The sequence below is a fragment of the Andrena cerasifolii genome, chromosome 14, assembly GCF_050908995.1.
Source record: "Andrena cerasifolii isolate SP2316 chromosome 14, iyAndCera1_principal, whole genome shotgun sequence".
Taxonomy (NCBI): Eukaryota; Metazoa; Arthropoda; class Insecta; order Hymenoptera; family Andrenidae; genus Andrena; species Andrena cerasifolii.
The window spans coordinates 7778404-7794027 of record NC_135131.1 but is presented as its reverse complement, the minus strand read 5'-3'; the positions used below and the strand labels follow the sequence as shown (position 1 = coordinate 7794027).

Below are 15624 nucleotides of genomic sequence, written 5' to 3'. Positions count from 1 at the left end.
GGAAGAAGGAATATAAGTAACTCTCAACCTCGAACTATACATCATTCTAACCTCTATGATATTTATATTCGCGATCCTTACGTTCGGGAAGGAAATTAAGCTAACAATGCTTTGTAAACCTCCATCCACAAACTTCCGTCAGCAATACAGATTTAACAAGATAAATGCCAAAGAATATTCCCGAATCGATCGTTTAAACGAACCTACTTACGAATTGTAAAACTCGCCGTTTATTATCGGTATATATGATGTGTAAGTACACTAAATACGAAAAAATAAAAAAAGCCGGTAAACGCGTGGTTGAAAGTATTCTGCAATTACCTCGAAGGAAAAACTGGTGTTTGCAGTGGGTGCAACAAACGTTTCGAAGTTTTGTTGGTGGTAAACTGTAATTATGCTGGAGTCTATTATCGTTTCGCGTGCCGAATATCTTCTTCATCGTGAACTGACAATTAGTATGGCCACTAATTTCAGACGCGCACTATCACGGGCTATAGAGCGGTTTACAGACTGCACGCCGCGACACGACCATGTGACAACAAGCATCGAGCCTCATACATTTGAATGTCAGCCCAGTGCCGGCCCAAGAGCTCGGCACCCACACCCTTCAATTTATGGTTAAAAAAGTAAAATACTTGTCACACGATAGGCCTCGATGATAAACTAAATGGAATATGCACTTTATTCGACTAAGCCTGTGACTATTAACACGATGAAACTGGATTAACTTGTTACGAAAGCGTCGCCAGCAGGTTCACGAAACTTTGAAAGGATAATGCGCGGGAATTTGGCACTACCTTATCCAGTTCAGAGTTCGAATGATTTTCGTTCGGCAAATGTTTCGGTATATTTTGGACTAAGAGTAGCCGAAAAATCCTGTTTTCTTTAATAAGGAACTAGCTTGTGTTTTATTATGATAACAAATTTGTCGTATTTGAATTTCTTACTTTCTAAACAAACCTGACGTCAAGAGTGCAATATTAATTTGACCAGTTTTCGTGTTTCGTAGTCAAACATGGTGAATGTGCTGTGGACTTTAATTAAAGATTGAAAAGATATTGTGCGCGTATTGTGGTTGTACATAATTAATTCAAACAGGCAGCTACATAATATTTCACGTTATGAATATGTATATTGGTAATATAATATCGGAAGTACAATGTTGTTTGCAACGCCATGTACATAGTAGTAGGTGGGAAAACATTGATACATTAACAAGTTTGGTTGCATACACAAAAAATATAAAATTCTTACTTTACACTGTGTAAAGTACTTTGTAAATGATTGTCTCCTTGATTCAGATCTCATATACAACTTGATGTAGTGAACGATATTAATAATGACGTGTACCTGATTCTCGGAACCGAAGTAACTCGTACTTGCGATTTGGAGCGAAATAAAGATGTACTTTGAGGATAACGAGGATGAAATAATTTCTAAATAATTCGCTGGTTGAGAAGTAACGTACGCCAGGGAGTCACGTGATCGGTAGTTCCTAGTACAAAACCGGTGCAATTGTAGTCACGTGACTAGAAGCATCTCACGATCCTAAAGACAGATGACGCCGCGATCTCGAGAGCTGCACAATTTGGCAAATACAGAAAAAGGCAAGTGTGGATGTGGCGAAGTTATGTTGGATCCATTGGGATCTAGGCGCGGTCGCGACCAAAGGTCCGTTATGATCCCACCCAGCGCGATCGCTCCAGCGAGCAAGAGGATCGTAAACCTCGATCGCCATGTTCTGACTAGATATACTAGTCCTGCAACATTACAACCACCAACCTACCCGCGTATATAGGTGCTGGAGGATCGATACATTTCATGAATTTTAAATACACAAAAAAGACAGCAGATCTACGTTCTCCGTAAGTAACGTTTCTTTCAAACACGATACTTCCTTTGGTAAATGCAAATAAGATAATAGAACGCCAGTGAAACGGAAATGCGCAGCGTAACTAGGTACGAGCGCTTGTAGGCATTCATTATCAGAGAGCGTTTCATTTCGTACTTTGAAAATCACGTCGCTGAGTTTGGCTCGAGCTAAAGGGCCGATCAGTTATCCTTCGCGATAAGCGTCAAGAGCTGTTAGCTTTTAAGAAAGCAGAGATAGAAAGTCCGTTTGTAAATAGTCCGGAGTCTATTCATAAATCGTCCCTTGGATCTCGATAAGTGTTACGGATCCAGCGTGTCACTGGCATCCTCAGAATTCTGTATGTCAACAAATAATAGGTGACTCCCCAGTGAGTACACCTTGTTATGGTTTACTTTTTTTCGCACCGTTAGCCACACGTCGCCTCGAATAGCTGGCCGTCTCGTTCATCCATGCCGCGTGAATTCACGTTTTCGCATTGTTTCACTCGCCCATAATCATCGTATCGTTTAAAATCTAAAATCTAAAGCGATGTCGACACAGCTGCGGCCCATCGATCGTCGAGACTTAAAATCCTCGCAACTACGTCTCGCATTCGCCTGGCGCGAGGCAACGCAACGTTGCGTTGCGGTATTCCAGAAATAATTGCAGCGGCCGGCCGACGTGCAGCTCTAAACAAAATTACCCAAGATCCAGCCGGCGATAATTCGACTTTTCATCTTTTACGTAATCCGCGGGGGGATCGCGCGCGCGGCTCGCAGGTTGCGGGATAGGTGAGGCAAGAAGAAGGAGGAAGTGAGATATCGGATTTAGGCCGCCGCTGGAAACAACAGTGTACGTACTGTACGTAGAGAGAAGCAGTCTCTGGACTAGGCGAGCCGAGCGAAAGAGCTGTGGCAAGGTCTAGGCTGGCTGGTATTCAAGGTCGCGTGCACAGCGCAAAAGCCCCCGGATCTATCCCCGCCCCAGATTTCTAGCGCCCTTTGCCTCTCTGCCTCTCTTGCTCGCTCTCTCTCTCTCTCTCTCTCTCTCGCTCGCTCTTTCCGCCTCCGCCACCCACTCATCCCTCTTTCTCTCTTGCATTCGCACATTTCACCCACTTCTCCCCTCTTCCCCAGCTCCTCGTCCCTTCCACGACCGCTCAAACATTTTCTCGCTCTTTCCAGCAGCTACAATCCCCGCGGCTCTCCTCTCTTCCTCCGTCCCTCCGTCCCACTCCCGCTCGCCGCGCTCTTCCCCTCGTTCTCCTTTGCCCTTTCCGCATGCAACATCGATTTACCCATAAAAATTCCCCGCGCTCAACTCTATCACTCGACTATTACTTCCTGCCCGGGCCTCGGCGTCTCTCGCTAGCGGATCCGCCGTTGTAATACGCAACAGAAACTATGATCGATCCGACGCGGATAATTCAACATTCGCATGCCTGGCGCTGCTCAAAATCGCTTATTTACATGCCGCGCGCACGTGTGCCGGCCAGATACACGGGCTGTCGCGCGCGAGCAGGCTAGAGCTTGGGAACCGTGCCGGATAGAGCGGGAGAACGAGCCTGCAATACGTGCGCGTCTCGACGAGAAACGGAATCCCGTGTTTATACCAACGGATCGCCCGAGTATTGTCTGCTGTGGCTGACGGACGTGTGCTGTTGAAACAATCGCGGCTGATGGTAGACATATTTCTGATATGAATCTCGATAAGAGCGGTGTACAGCGAGGCGCGAGGAGCAAGCCGGACGGAGTCTCGTAAGAAACGTCCGGGGAGCATATCTGTCGATTTGACTTGCAAAGAAGTCGACTGAACGAGTCCACTATATCTTCCAATCCGTCGGATCGTTGGAAAGTAACATTCCAATCTTGCTGCAGCGCGAATTCCCCATTAGCTTCCGATACGAGTCGGGATATGCTGGATCCGATCGCTAGTCACAATATCCTGGCTCGGTTCTGAATTCAATTCCGTTGACCTAGATTGGGCGGTACGCGACAGAACGGGGGATTCATAGGCTGTTTCCTTCCTCCCTCCTCGCCGTTTACACTGAATGGTACACAGATCGGTTGCCGTGTTCCAAAGCTGTGAAACGCGTCCTGCAAATTCGACGAACGCGCGTCTGTCGGGCAAAACTGCGGGGCGGAAAGAGCTTCCTCTAGGTCTAGGAGAAGAACTCCTTGTTCTTTCAGGAACGAGATAGAGAGAAATGGGTGGTCCAGTTTGAGGGAAAGAGATCACTGAATAATTTTGAGCCGGTGAACGAACGAAGAGCCATCGATTGAAATTTTCATCAGGCTTTCGCGCGCGCATGTACGCTCAATTATTTATTCACGGAAATAACGAACGGACAAGCAGACGCCTGGCCGGAGAGCACGCGAATGAACAAGGGCCCGGATCGACGTGAAAAATGTCACGATATTTGAAACGGTTTTGCAGCTGTTACGGAGCAATGGGCATTTCCTCCCCGGTTCGCCGCCGGAACTTTCGGGGAATCCGGCGGCTCGACTCCTTGGTGTCCCGCCGCGGAAATTGCTCTCGGATGTAACTGATCTCGTATCGCCTGGTCACGTGTGAAATTCGCGCGTACGCTGCTGTCGCGGCACATTATTATTAGGTTCCCGTGGCCGTATAAACGCGACGGCGGGTCTACAGCGAATTTCAACTGATATCCAGCCGCTTGTGTTTCAATATTACGGTATTCACGTTCCCGCGACCGCACGCACGCGCGCGTTTTAAATTCATTTCACGGAGTGCAGCAGCGCTGGGCTTGAAGAAGGGCGACGCGCACATCGCTCTCGACGTTTTCACCAGCGGCTCGCGTAACACAAGCGCCTGGAATTACAATATCGGATTTCATTTTCCGTCATAGAGCGAGATTTCTCGCAGAAAGAACCGGGAGGATGCCTCAAGTGAAATTCGCTGAGCGGCGAACGGTTCCGCGCGATCACCGCTTCTCTTGTCCTCCTTTGGAGCAAGGCACGAACGTTTATCCGACACCAAGAATAGACGGGAGGCTAGGATGTGCTCGCTTCTAGCGGACGCAGCGCAATAAACGGAAGATACTTTTAGGTACGAAAGCAACGATATAGGATAGATACAGGACGTTTGAAGAGGGGAAGATGAATCAGGAGTACGTCATCTCTGTCGAAATGTACGGACACTTGAAATTGCAACCGTTCGCTGTAACAGTGGTTGTTAATGATTAAATCGTATATAATGTAATGATTAAATCGTATATAAAAAAAAATCAACTACCCGGTATGTCGTCCCGAAGTCAACAGAAAACTTATAGTTTCTCGGAGAAAAAAAATTTCCACGCGCATACTAGGATATCGATCCTCCCTGTTCTGTTACTTTACGCTGCTCGAACATTGGGCCAGCCCATTCGTCACGCAGCCGCGTGATTTATCAATTACTCGCGTCGTTCGTTATTTACGGGGAACTTCGTAGTTCAATGATAATCATTTAATTCAAGCTGGCGTTCCGTTCGTTTCCGCCCGGCCGCGTTGTAAAATCCTTTACTCTCGGCCGGGGGGAGTCCCAGTAGCTCCATTATTTGGGTCGCGGGGCAGGCCGAACGCACTCGTAAACATGTGCAATTTCCGTGCACGGCGCTCCGCGAATCTGCATTCAGCGGAACGAAGAGCGATAATAAAAAGCAGGTGGGCAACTGTTGGCGGAGTCGGCTGAATTCCACAGGAATTTTCGAGCCTTCCCCAACGGGTAATAACGAGGATTCGGCCTCGTTTATCACCACTTGTAGCTCTACCCCCGGTCCTGACCATTCCAGCCTCTTTCTCTCGCTCGTTGCCAACGAAAGGAAGAAAGCGCACCGACTATCTCGCTGTCGAGCCAGCCGCTTATAACTCGGCTCGCGACGCGTGGCCCCTTTCAGCCCCTTACTTTCAGACCGTTTCCAGTGGCATCGTTACTACCACCTTCACCCTACGTCCACTGGCAGGCCTGCAACCGAAATCCTTGTCTACAGCTACGTGTAACTTCCGAGCAGACAAAATGTGTGCTTCACGCGCGGCACAAAGAATCTACTCCTTCTGTTTTGTTAGCAAGTGTCGTTTCCCTCGAGGGAAGCGAGCAGAGTCCGTCGCAGCTGTTAATGAATTCTAGAGCACGTCCCCACCTGTCGCGCAACAATCATTCCGTCGCGTTAGATGCTCCGTAATACGATGAATCTCGGTAGATCACCGATAAACATTCAAGCTAATGCCACGAAACGTTACCACCCCCCCTCGGAGGCTTTTCATTAGTCTTTGACATCGTAAGATACACCTACTTTGCGATGGGAGCAAAGTTTACGGAGATACCTGACGTATTAATTAACTGCTGCGTATTAATCTCCGTCGAGTAATCGGGACGAGTAACGGAATGTCGTCGCCGTCGTCGCGGCACGTAGCATGAAACTTTTAATATTCCCCGGCATCTCTTTTTAAAAGTAAAACGCGTGCATAAGTTGACTGCAGCGGGCGAACGATGATAGATTAGCGACGGGATCGAAGGCGTGGTAATAAGGAGAGGAAATTAACAACTTTTCTTTCCTCCGATCGTCAATTTTATTGCCACCCCGCTCGCCCCTCCCGTCGTATTCAGAAGTCGCCCTGGGCACCTTCATTGCCAGGGACTCTATCCCAAGGACCGAGATGCAACGGGATACACTGCGACGGGGATGACTAAGCGAGAGTGGCTGATAGTCAGGCCGTCTCTCTCGTGTTCCTTCTGTTATAATATCTCGTTTTTCATCCCCCTTCAGTCAGCCATATTTTCCCGGCACCCAGCCTCCTCCCCCCGGCCGCGGAGTCACCCTCGTGTTTTCATGCAAACGACGGCCCGTGCCTCGCTTTTCTTCGCAGTTTAAACGCAGCATCTATACGAATTCACAGCGATACCTGTTCCGATGCAACCGTATAGCCACATTGTCGGCAGCAACAATGACGACGACTTGTTTTTCTTCCTCTGCGTCTGCCTCCTCCTCGCGTTCTATTCAGTCGTTTTCCGCCACCTTTCCTCCTCGCTTCCGATGCGAAGAAATGGGGTGCATCCTTTGAGCAGAGGTGTGTCAGCCAGCGAAATCTTCCAATTATGACGAGCCAGTTGAGCGACGGCGGGTGTCGGTTGTAACGCTGGTTGATTGTAAAGTCATTAGTCGCTGGAGACGGTACGGAGCAAAAAGAACTCGCCTTTTAACAACAGCGTGTGCTGTTGAAATCTTAGAAATAGCCTCTTGGAAGTATCGTTGCCTGCAAATAGGAGATCTGGAGCATCCTATCTGTACTTATCAATCACTCCGATTTTTAAACGTTACATCTTACTCTCACCCTCCGTGAAACCCGAGAGGGAACCAGTGAAACGACATAGGTACTTAACTACATCTGGCAATCTTAAAAAGACTCCTAGCTTGTACGACACTAAGATACGCGTAGGATTTGTGCACTGACCAGGCAGGATAATTTCACACCTGTACTCGGCAAATATTTGTTAAACGATCGACGTGGATGTTTTGCGGAAAACATGAGGGGGTGCGGTATTTACCGAGAAACAGGCGAAACATGCGGTTGGCATCGTTGTCGCGAGGTTTTTTTTTCCACGCGGGCGTTGAAATATTTTCACGGTGCTAGCGTGCACGTGCGTTACAACGTGCCCCGTGGGGCAGAGGCCAGCCCAGTAGCGAGTCACTAGGCCACTGCCAGTGGAACTACGGTCGAACACTGAAATATCTGCGCGACTTGGCACACATAGTGCAACTCCACGTGCGATGTTGCTTTCGTAGGCGACATTCAAAAGAGAGGCGTGCACGTAACGGGCCTGCGGCTAATTGAAAAATCGAAAGTGAAGAGTAAGTGGAATGAACGGGAGCGAGACAGGACGGTCTCGCGCCGCTGTATTTCTGGTCTGCCGCGAGAGCAATGTTTGTCTGCGCGGGTACGAGTGGAGCAATCAGCGAATGTTTGCCGGCCCTTCCCAAATTCATTAGCGCGCGCTTTTCATGCCGGGCCGAGGGAAAACATTTCGCATTTCGATAGCCGTGCCAGCGAAAGGTTCGCGTCGATATCGGCCGCGAAGGAGCGTCTGTCGCGGGCACGCGGGACACGTTGTTGCAAATTGCTTCACTTTGCTTGGAAGCTGTAAGGTAGAGACGAGCGAGGCTGTTGCGGAACCCCCGACACGTAACTTTTACGCGGGCAAAAACGTGATACGAATGGCGGATTTCGGAACGCGCTTCGCGGCGGTTTCGAAAAAACCAACCCCTCTCCTAACAATGGCGGGCGCGCTCCGCTTCCCTCCTCTGCTGATTGAATTTATAATTTCTCAGATGAAATTTGGCCCGGCGATCAGCGTATATCACGGCAGCGTCGATTTATCGTGGGATCGCAATTTAGTGCTGCGCGAGCTGTTAGCAAACCGTCGGCTACAAATTGATGCCCTCTGGGCCCAGTGTCGGTAAATTAATAGAGCCGGCGTTAGGTTGAATCGATGATACGCAATAAATTAATGAAATCGTTATTGCACAGTCTGGCATTATTTAATCAGCGATGCACACTTCATTCAAGCACAATTTTCTGAATAGCCGTGTATAACTAGATGCTCGAATAACACGGCCAGCCGTTTGGTCCATTGTTCATCGATGTCGATGATACACTGTAGGACGCTTCATGCCACTGCGCCCCTCGTTAATGACACCGACGACACCGGCCACCGCGACGCCCATAGACTGACAGCCGTCTGTTTCTTCATTTTCTCGTTTTTTTTTTTCCCACCCCCCGAGCACACGCTGCACTTTTTTCCTTTCCTTGATCGGCGCTGGGACTTTGTGGCCATTGGGATGGCAGCGAGGCATGAAGTTACCGGCAGGTTGCATCGCGGAGTCACGCGACAGCCCGCTAAAAAGAAAAAGGCTCGACGATCGGTGTGAAAAATATGGGAACGGTGCGATGCAATTTTCTGCCGTTGGCTCGATTTTCTTTTGACTTCCTCTTCCTGGACGATCGCCTCGTCGTTGTCTGGCCCTCCGGTCCCGCGTAACGCGCCATTACGGCTCGTCCAGCCCCTTAACCTGCATCTGACGGCTAATAGGTAGTAATTATTTGAACGGGAGCGCGGAAAAGCTGGGGAGAGTTTATTAAGGCTGTACCTCGGTGAATCAAAAAACGAAATTTCATCTGAATGGAGCGTCAGGTCTGCGCGTAAGCCGCGCGTTCCTTTCCATCCCTTTCTTATTCCATCCTCCTTTGTCCGCGGCTCTTACTTTTCGAACGACGGCCCGGGAACGTTGTAATGCGGCCAGTTAGCGACTCCATTCCGAGATGTACCTTGAATAAGACATCCAACGTCGCCGCTCTGTGGTCTTACTGAAGGATTTGGGAGGGGCACAATCCTCGCGGAACCGGAGTAAATACTTTATTTCAATCTTTAGAGAACCGTTGTCTCCCATTTTCAAGAAAATCCACAATACGATCTTTTCAATCGTATAAAGTACAGTGCCGTCGCGGACGGACGTCGATTCAACATCTCAAGACCGCGAGCTCGGAGAGTCGCGGATGTAAACGGCTGTTATTCGTTAATCCGTTCTTGAAGCGATTAATTAACCGGGCGGTTAGAAGTTGGGGCCAAGTTGTCGAGCCTCGAGAGCTTACCTCGGCCGCTGGCTCGCGATGTAATCTGAAATTCATACACACTTGTGCATTATGTAGCAGAAGCATGCATAGGCATTACGTAGGTGAAAAGAAATTTAAGATTTCCGCGAGCTGGCTTGAATACAAAGTGAAACGGATGCCCGAGTAGGTTCCCCAAAATGGAGGCAGATAATATGAAAATTCCCGTTTCCTCTCACGGAATCCCGTCTAGCTAATGCCTGCAGTTAAATACCATCCGCGTTACACTTTTCACCGAATATCACGGCCCCTTCCTGCGAGCGGAGTGACCCGAAAAGATTACACCCGTGACGTGCAGCGTTGTCCGTACGGTAATCGTGACGTTGCCCCGTCACCATCGCGATGTAACAACCATTTAACGCCACCCCCCGACTTGGGGGCTGTAACCGTGCGCGGTGTTATCGGAGGCGGCACGTAAGATCGTGCGAGATACACGTTAAGCCAGCGCGATTTCAGATCGATATTCGAGGGCAAAGCGGGTTGTTTTACAAGAGGAGAACTGGGCGAATCGAGCGTGTTAACGCGAGGGCTTGGACTCCTACGTCGCCCTACGTTCATATTAGAGTAACGCCAGACGAGCTGTCGGGTATTAGTAGATAGTTACCATTCGCGTGCCGCCGCTCGATGCTGAGGACCTTGATCTAGGGCACAGTGCTCCTGCGACGTACACTCACAACCGAGGCTGATCACGTACAGCGAGGGGGACGGCTGTAAGATGAACGACGACGAGCCAGCCGTGCAGACGGTCCACGAATCAGGGTGAACCGAGTCGGCGGTGGTAGCCTGGTAGCAGATTTTTCGAGGAGCAACGAGCGACCGGTCGCAAACCGTTTGGCACAGATATACCTAGTCGTACCGGCCGAAGTGGGCGCCGGATTACTGAACTTTCAACGCCGACGTGGATAATACCTAAACTATGGACACTCCAAGTATATTTGAACGTGGATCGAGGCTCAGCTAGAAATACATGGATCCTCTCCCGTTGTAACGACCGCATCGGCGACCGTCCTGGAGCACAGGGTCTAGGAGCGAATAGGAGGAGGTGGAGTTGTTGGGGTAAGGTGGAGGGAGTGTCGGGGTGGACGAGGATCGAACGATAATATCGGCTGCGTTTCGTTCGGCCACGAGCGTGCGAGGAACTCGAGGACGAAAACCGCAGCCGAACCTCGGCGACGTTCTCAGTGGTCAACTTCGAACACAGATAGGACAGTGGTCCAGGGAGTAGCGAGAGCCTGTGGACGAAGATGAACGGAATACGCGCAGGCGGAATGGGGGTAAATAGACGGGCAGGGAGCGAGACGGATAGAGGGAGGCAGGGCGCTCGGACAGAGACGGCGGAAGGCCGGGAGCAGATAGACCGATAGAGAGGGCGAGACCGTGGCAGGTGCAGGAGAGGATTCGCGTACGGGCGGGTGAGTTGTGCGTACCAATCGCGGGTGCAGGGTACGTCCGCAGGCACGCAGGAGGAGGCGAAAACCGGGCACAGCCCCAGGAGCGGAGGGTTCTGGCAAACGGGGCAAAACCGCCCACGCTGTTTCCCGGGGACCGGCGCGCGTCTGCTCGCGCTGCGGCGAGTGCAACACACCGAGTTCCGCGCGCGAAAAAGGGCTTCAACGCGACTCGGTTGGGTGGTGGCCCGCTGTTCACTCGTTGGAGAGAAAAAGCAGAGGCAAGAAGGCCCGCGGAGAGAGAGGGAGGACCGGAGAAAGAGAGGGCTGCGCGAAGTAGGAAGGGTGAAACGGAAGAGGAAGAGGAATAGGAAGAGGAAGAGGAAGAGGAGGACAGAGAGGAGAAGGAAGAAGGAAGGCTGGCGGTGGGTAGGGGGTCGGAGAGGACGGGTGAGGTGGCGGAGGTTGGTCGACGGGGGTGGCGGCCGATTCTCGGTTGGTGGTAGTGGTTTCGAAGGCTGTAGGGGCGAAAGGGGTGGTAGCGGCGACGGCGGCGTCGGCGGTGGCGGCGGCAGCGAACATAAAATCCGTCGCACATGCCTGGTGCATTCATTAGGGGGATGTGCCCGTGCAGCGTACACGTCGACCTGCATCCACGCCACCCTCTCTCTCTCTCGGTGCCACCCCTGGCCTCAGTCGCGCTCCGCGGCCAACTTGGTGCACACGCCACTTTGTTGTTCCTCCCTCGCGGAGTTTCGTTCGCGTTTGTACGCCATCGCGTCGTGTCGCGAGACAATCGTGCCCCGATATTACGCTTCGATCGGTCATTGATCGCCGATTCAGAACGGGACAAGAGCCAGCACGTTAGCCGAGCCGTACCATCTGTGTCTCGGTTTCTTTCGCTGCCTCGCATCCCTCGGTCGGACCGCGTTCGATCATGACAGAGGCGAGTTAACGCTGCTGCCCGGTGAACATTTACGAGTGCGTTCCGTTCTCGGTTTGTCGTGTGCGCGAATCCACTGCCCATGAACGTGACCACAGAGACAGCAGTTACACCGTGAACGGAAGACAGAAGAGGATCGCGGGAAGAGGAGCTCGCCTCCAGGGTGGATCTTCTTTGGAAGATCGCCACGGAAGATCTTCCCAGGGATGATCAACGGGGATCCTTCTCTGATCTGCGTCGCCGGCTACGGGTGGCCGACAGGATTTCATGTTCACGAATTTCAGTAAACCAGGTAACGATGCGCCAAGCCCGCCCGCACGGAATCGGCGCATCGATTTTCAGATCCTACACATTTCGAGTAACGTCGTCGCGCTGCACTTTCGTCGGCCTGCGTTCGATTTGCGCGCTCGGCCCTCCTGGCTGCACGCGGCTCGCTTCGATGGGAGACGGCAGACACGCGCCTATTCTGCGGGCCCGCCGAACTGCCTACCCCGGAACGGGGCTCATCGATCGCGTGATCTAGAGGCATGCGTCGCGTGTTCCTCCCTCCGCCAATTTATGCCCGTAGACGGCAAGACGCGAAGAGACGACGGACAAACGTTTAAACCACCCTCTGCGTCCAGATTTCATCAGCTCGCGACTGGGGCCCGTTTGTTTGGCCGACCTTTGCTCTCGTTGTTTGTTTTTACGCCAGCCGATAATCGAGCAGGAAAATAACGGATACGGTCCGCGATCGATTACAGGAAATATGTAGAATTTTCGGGGTGAAGACGGATTTATTGGTAAATTCCGTAAACCGATACGCGAAACTGGATAGCTTAACGGATTTCAATAATGTGCTTTGTAAACTCGACTGCATTTATTGGATCCGTGCTCGATTGAAACATAAACTGGCCCAGTGCGGGCAAAAACGCGCGGCAACGCGATTGACAATTTTCGAGAATCTGCGGGAACGAGCGTCCCCGTTTTACCACCGCTGTAAATTTCGCGATTCGTTCTATGGTAGATAGTCACGAAGAATAAAATGTATAGAAATTCTCTTAAAATGATTTAGAGTTAGAGAAACGTTGGCGGCACACGCGCGACTTGATAAGCTCAAACACTGACTTTTGCTCAATTCCATGCAATAAGCTGGTTTGTACAGGACCAATAATATAGAGACTATTTTTGACAATAAAATATTGGAGATAACTATTGCGCAACGATGTACGATATTTGTGCAGTAGGGGAAGTATTTCCCATCGAATTGTATAGATACATTGTGTATATACCTACGTATGCAACGAATAAACGCTACGACTGATTACGTACTGCAATTACAGCTTTGGAATTAATCTGATTACATGATTACGAGGGCAATTGATTATTTAGTCCTCATTTAAAAACTATGCTCGTATACTGTGTAATTAGTATTGTACATTCTGCGTTTCATTCATAGGGAACTGAAGGGAAGCTTGCTGTATCTTTGAGCAAAAGTTTTCCACGTTTCTGTTTGAGTAAAAATTTGAGAAAAAAAGACCATGTGACCAGAACTCGTTTATCCGGATCCGGCGAGGTTAGGTTCGATCCGGATAAACGGGAAACTAAATACTCGAAAGGTATATATTACATCTAAAGTCCTGCGGGAACCAGTTTCAACAAATTCCAGCGCATAAATTCCCGAAATTCACTGCCGCATTTACCATCGAAATGCAAATCGAAGAAATTTTAAGCACGCCAGTTTTTATTCGAATATCTACGGAATCGTTTGCTGAATATTTTGTCCGGCGCTGTTGTACGGTATGCAAATAGACCGTGCCATAAGTTCTTACATGGTGCAGAGCAGCGGACAAATATTGCGATAACGGTATATCAAGATTAATTTTTAATCCACCGCGATGGAGGGGCAGGGAGACGATTTATAATTTATCGCGATGTACGTAGAGTCGTCCGGTATTTCGAGTTTCGCATAGATTAAAGTAAAAAGTTATCGTAGCGACAAAATTGTTCGCGTTAGGAGCCACCGAGCCATTATCGTTCATTCTGCGTCGCAACGGGTGCCAGACGATGGTTTCTATTAAACGGGTTGGGCGAAGCTTCTGGCATAAATCGACGCCAAACAACGCGTTCACGCTCGATCGTGTTCGGAAACGACGAGGAGTCTAAGGCTGAACGGGGGAAAGGAATAGGAGGACAGAGATGCAAGAGAAAGCGATTCCCGTCGTCTCTTTCTTCGTCTTTCCCCTATGGAACGTACGTCGCTAAGACAACGCACCAATCGAATCTTTCGATCGTAAGAGACGCGGGGGAGGAAAACTCGTTGCGGTATACCAACCGCTCGCGATTTTCGTCCGTACGGAGCGTAACGCGTACTCAAAGATGAAACGCGCGTAACTACGTCGATGCATGCCCGTTCAATCGCGAGAAGCATGCCGTGCGTTTGAAGATCAAACGTTGAAAGCGTGCTCTCTCTTCTCCTGTGCTGCACCGCTGCATTGTCGCCGGGGAAAATGCATGGCCGAGCGCAGCAGCGCGCGTCTTTTATCGAGGCCGTATTTCATGCGGACTTCTTTGCTTGCGCATTAAATTTTCCTCGGCCAAACGAACCTGACGCTCCCGGTTCGACCGTCAGATGCGTGTACCTATCCTGACCGCGATGCGCGCGCGTAGTTCTCCAAAGATGCGTCTCGACGCGTCTCTTGCCGAGAAGGAGACAGACAAATGGACTGGCACGCCGCTTAAAAATGTCGAAATGCTCGCGCCGCGCGAACTCACCGGCGATCGGTAGCTGCGCGCGCAGCGGCCCGCGAGCATGCGCGGCGCGAAAAGATCGCGCGAGCTGCGTGGCACCGCTGCGCTTCCGGCGTGCATCGCGCGAAGATCGTCCCTGAAGATCTGCCAGATGCACGGAAGACAGAGAAACGATTTTTTTTTCGCCTCGTCGCGCGACTTCTCGCCGCCACCTATAGCCCGAGAAATGCTGGCGTATCGGGGCACGATACGTCGCGGTGACTGCTCCGACATGTTTTCCTCGTGGAACAGTCAAGGCCACCGTGAGATAATTATGCAGATAACGGTGATGCTCGCCGGTAACCCAGCTGCGTGGAGGATCTACAGGTCCGTTCCTTGCCAAAGATAAGCTTATACACTCTTCTTCTTCTCTGTGTCTGTCCTTACAGCGTTCAACTTTGATCCCCCCACACTTAAACGTCGCGCTATTGACATTGTCATCCGCCCGACAATATCGCCGGCCAGGCGTAAAATTTTTACGCGCTCGCCATTGTCAGCGCTGCAGATGCTACGAAAAGGCTAAGCCATCCCGCGGAGTAGAGGCGACTCGTTCAAGGAACCGGTTCGCACAATTAATTGCGTAACCGTTTATTTGATCGGGAATGGTGTCGCTAGTGTCAGCCGAGCGGTCGGCCTTTTTATTGGCCATAGGTACATCATTCTTGGCGCGATAACATCGGCTCGGTCGAGATTAAAGGGCGCCCGGACCTGTCCGTAGCTAACTACTCTGCCCTTTCAGTAATTATTCCGCGCCGGAACAACTAAATCCAACCTGATACTCCGCCCGAATGCGATTATTCGTTTTTCCTTTCCCGCTGTTATGCGCCCTCGGCTAATTCCGCCGCGGACGCGCGGATAGGGAGAGAAAAAAGAGGGGCGTCGCGACAAATTTTCTGAAAATAGAGTTACGCGCGACGGAACGCGAGCAGATTTGAACTAGACCACTCTAAATTTCTCGCCGAGGGTATTTCGAGTCCATTGTAGTTCCTAATATACTTTACCCCCCTT

The 15624-nt window shown here is 50.5% G+C and overlaps 2 protein-coding genes and 1 long non-coding RNA gene across 8 annotated transcripts in view; 1 reads left to right on the top strand and 2 right to left on the bottom strand.

Moving 5' to 3' along the window:
• The window catches only part of Qin (tudor domain-containing protein qin), a 181547-nt gene extending 180807 nt beyond the window's left edge, over positions 1-740 (bottom strand). Inside the window, exon 1 of the mRNA XM_076827259.1 lies at positions 322-740. Within this exon, the coding sequence (XP_076683374.1) occupies positions 322-439 (118 nt within the window). The 5' untranslated portion in view covers positions 440-740. The remainder of the gene's footprint in view (positions 1-321) is intronic.
• An 894-nt stretch (positions 741-1634) lies between these two features.
• The window catches only part of LOC143376405 (uncharacterized), a 67640-nt gene continuing 53650 nt past the window's right edge, over positions 1635-15624 (top strand). The window contains exon 1 of one of the 6 annotated variants that reach the window (XM_076826688.1): positions 1635-1865. Coding sequence is in view for 3 of the 6 variants with exons in the window: in XM_076826683.1 (XP_076682798.1) it covers positions 12115-12139 (25 nt within the window). In the remaining 3 variants the exon portion in view is untranslated. Of the gene's footprint in view, positions 1866-3380; positions 3534-11507; positions 12140-12168; positions 14944-15624 lie in introns of those variants that run through there. The other 5 variants (XM_076826687.1, XM_076826683.1, XM_076826697.1 and 2 more) reach the window with 5 other exon arrangements.
• Positions 8630-11155, bottom strand: LOC143376407 (uncharacterized). The gene is made up of 3 exons (XR_013087088.1): positions 10121-11155; positions 8997-9523; positions 8630-8931 (listed from the first exon to the last, which is right to left on the bottom strand). It is a non-coding gene; the product is annotated as an uncharacterized LOC143376407 (long non-coding RNA).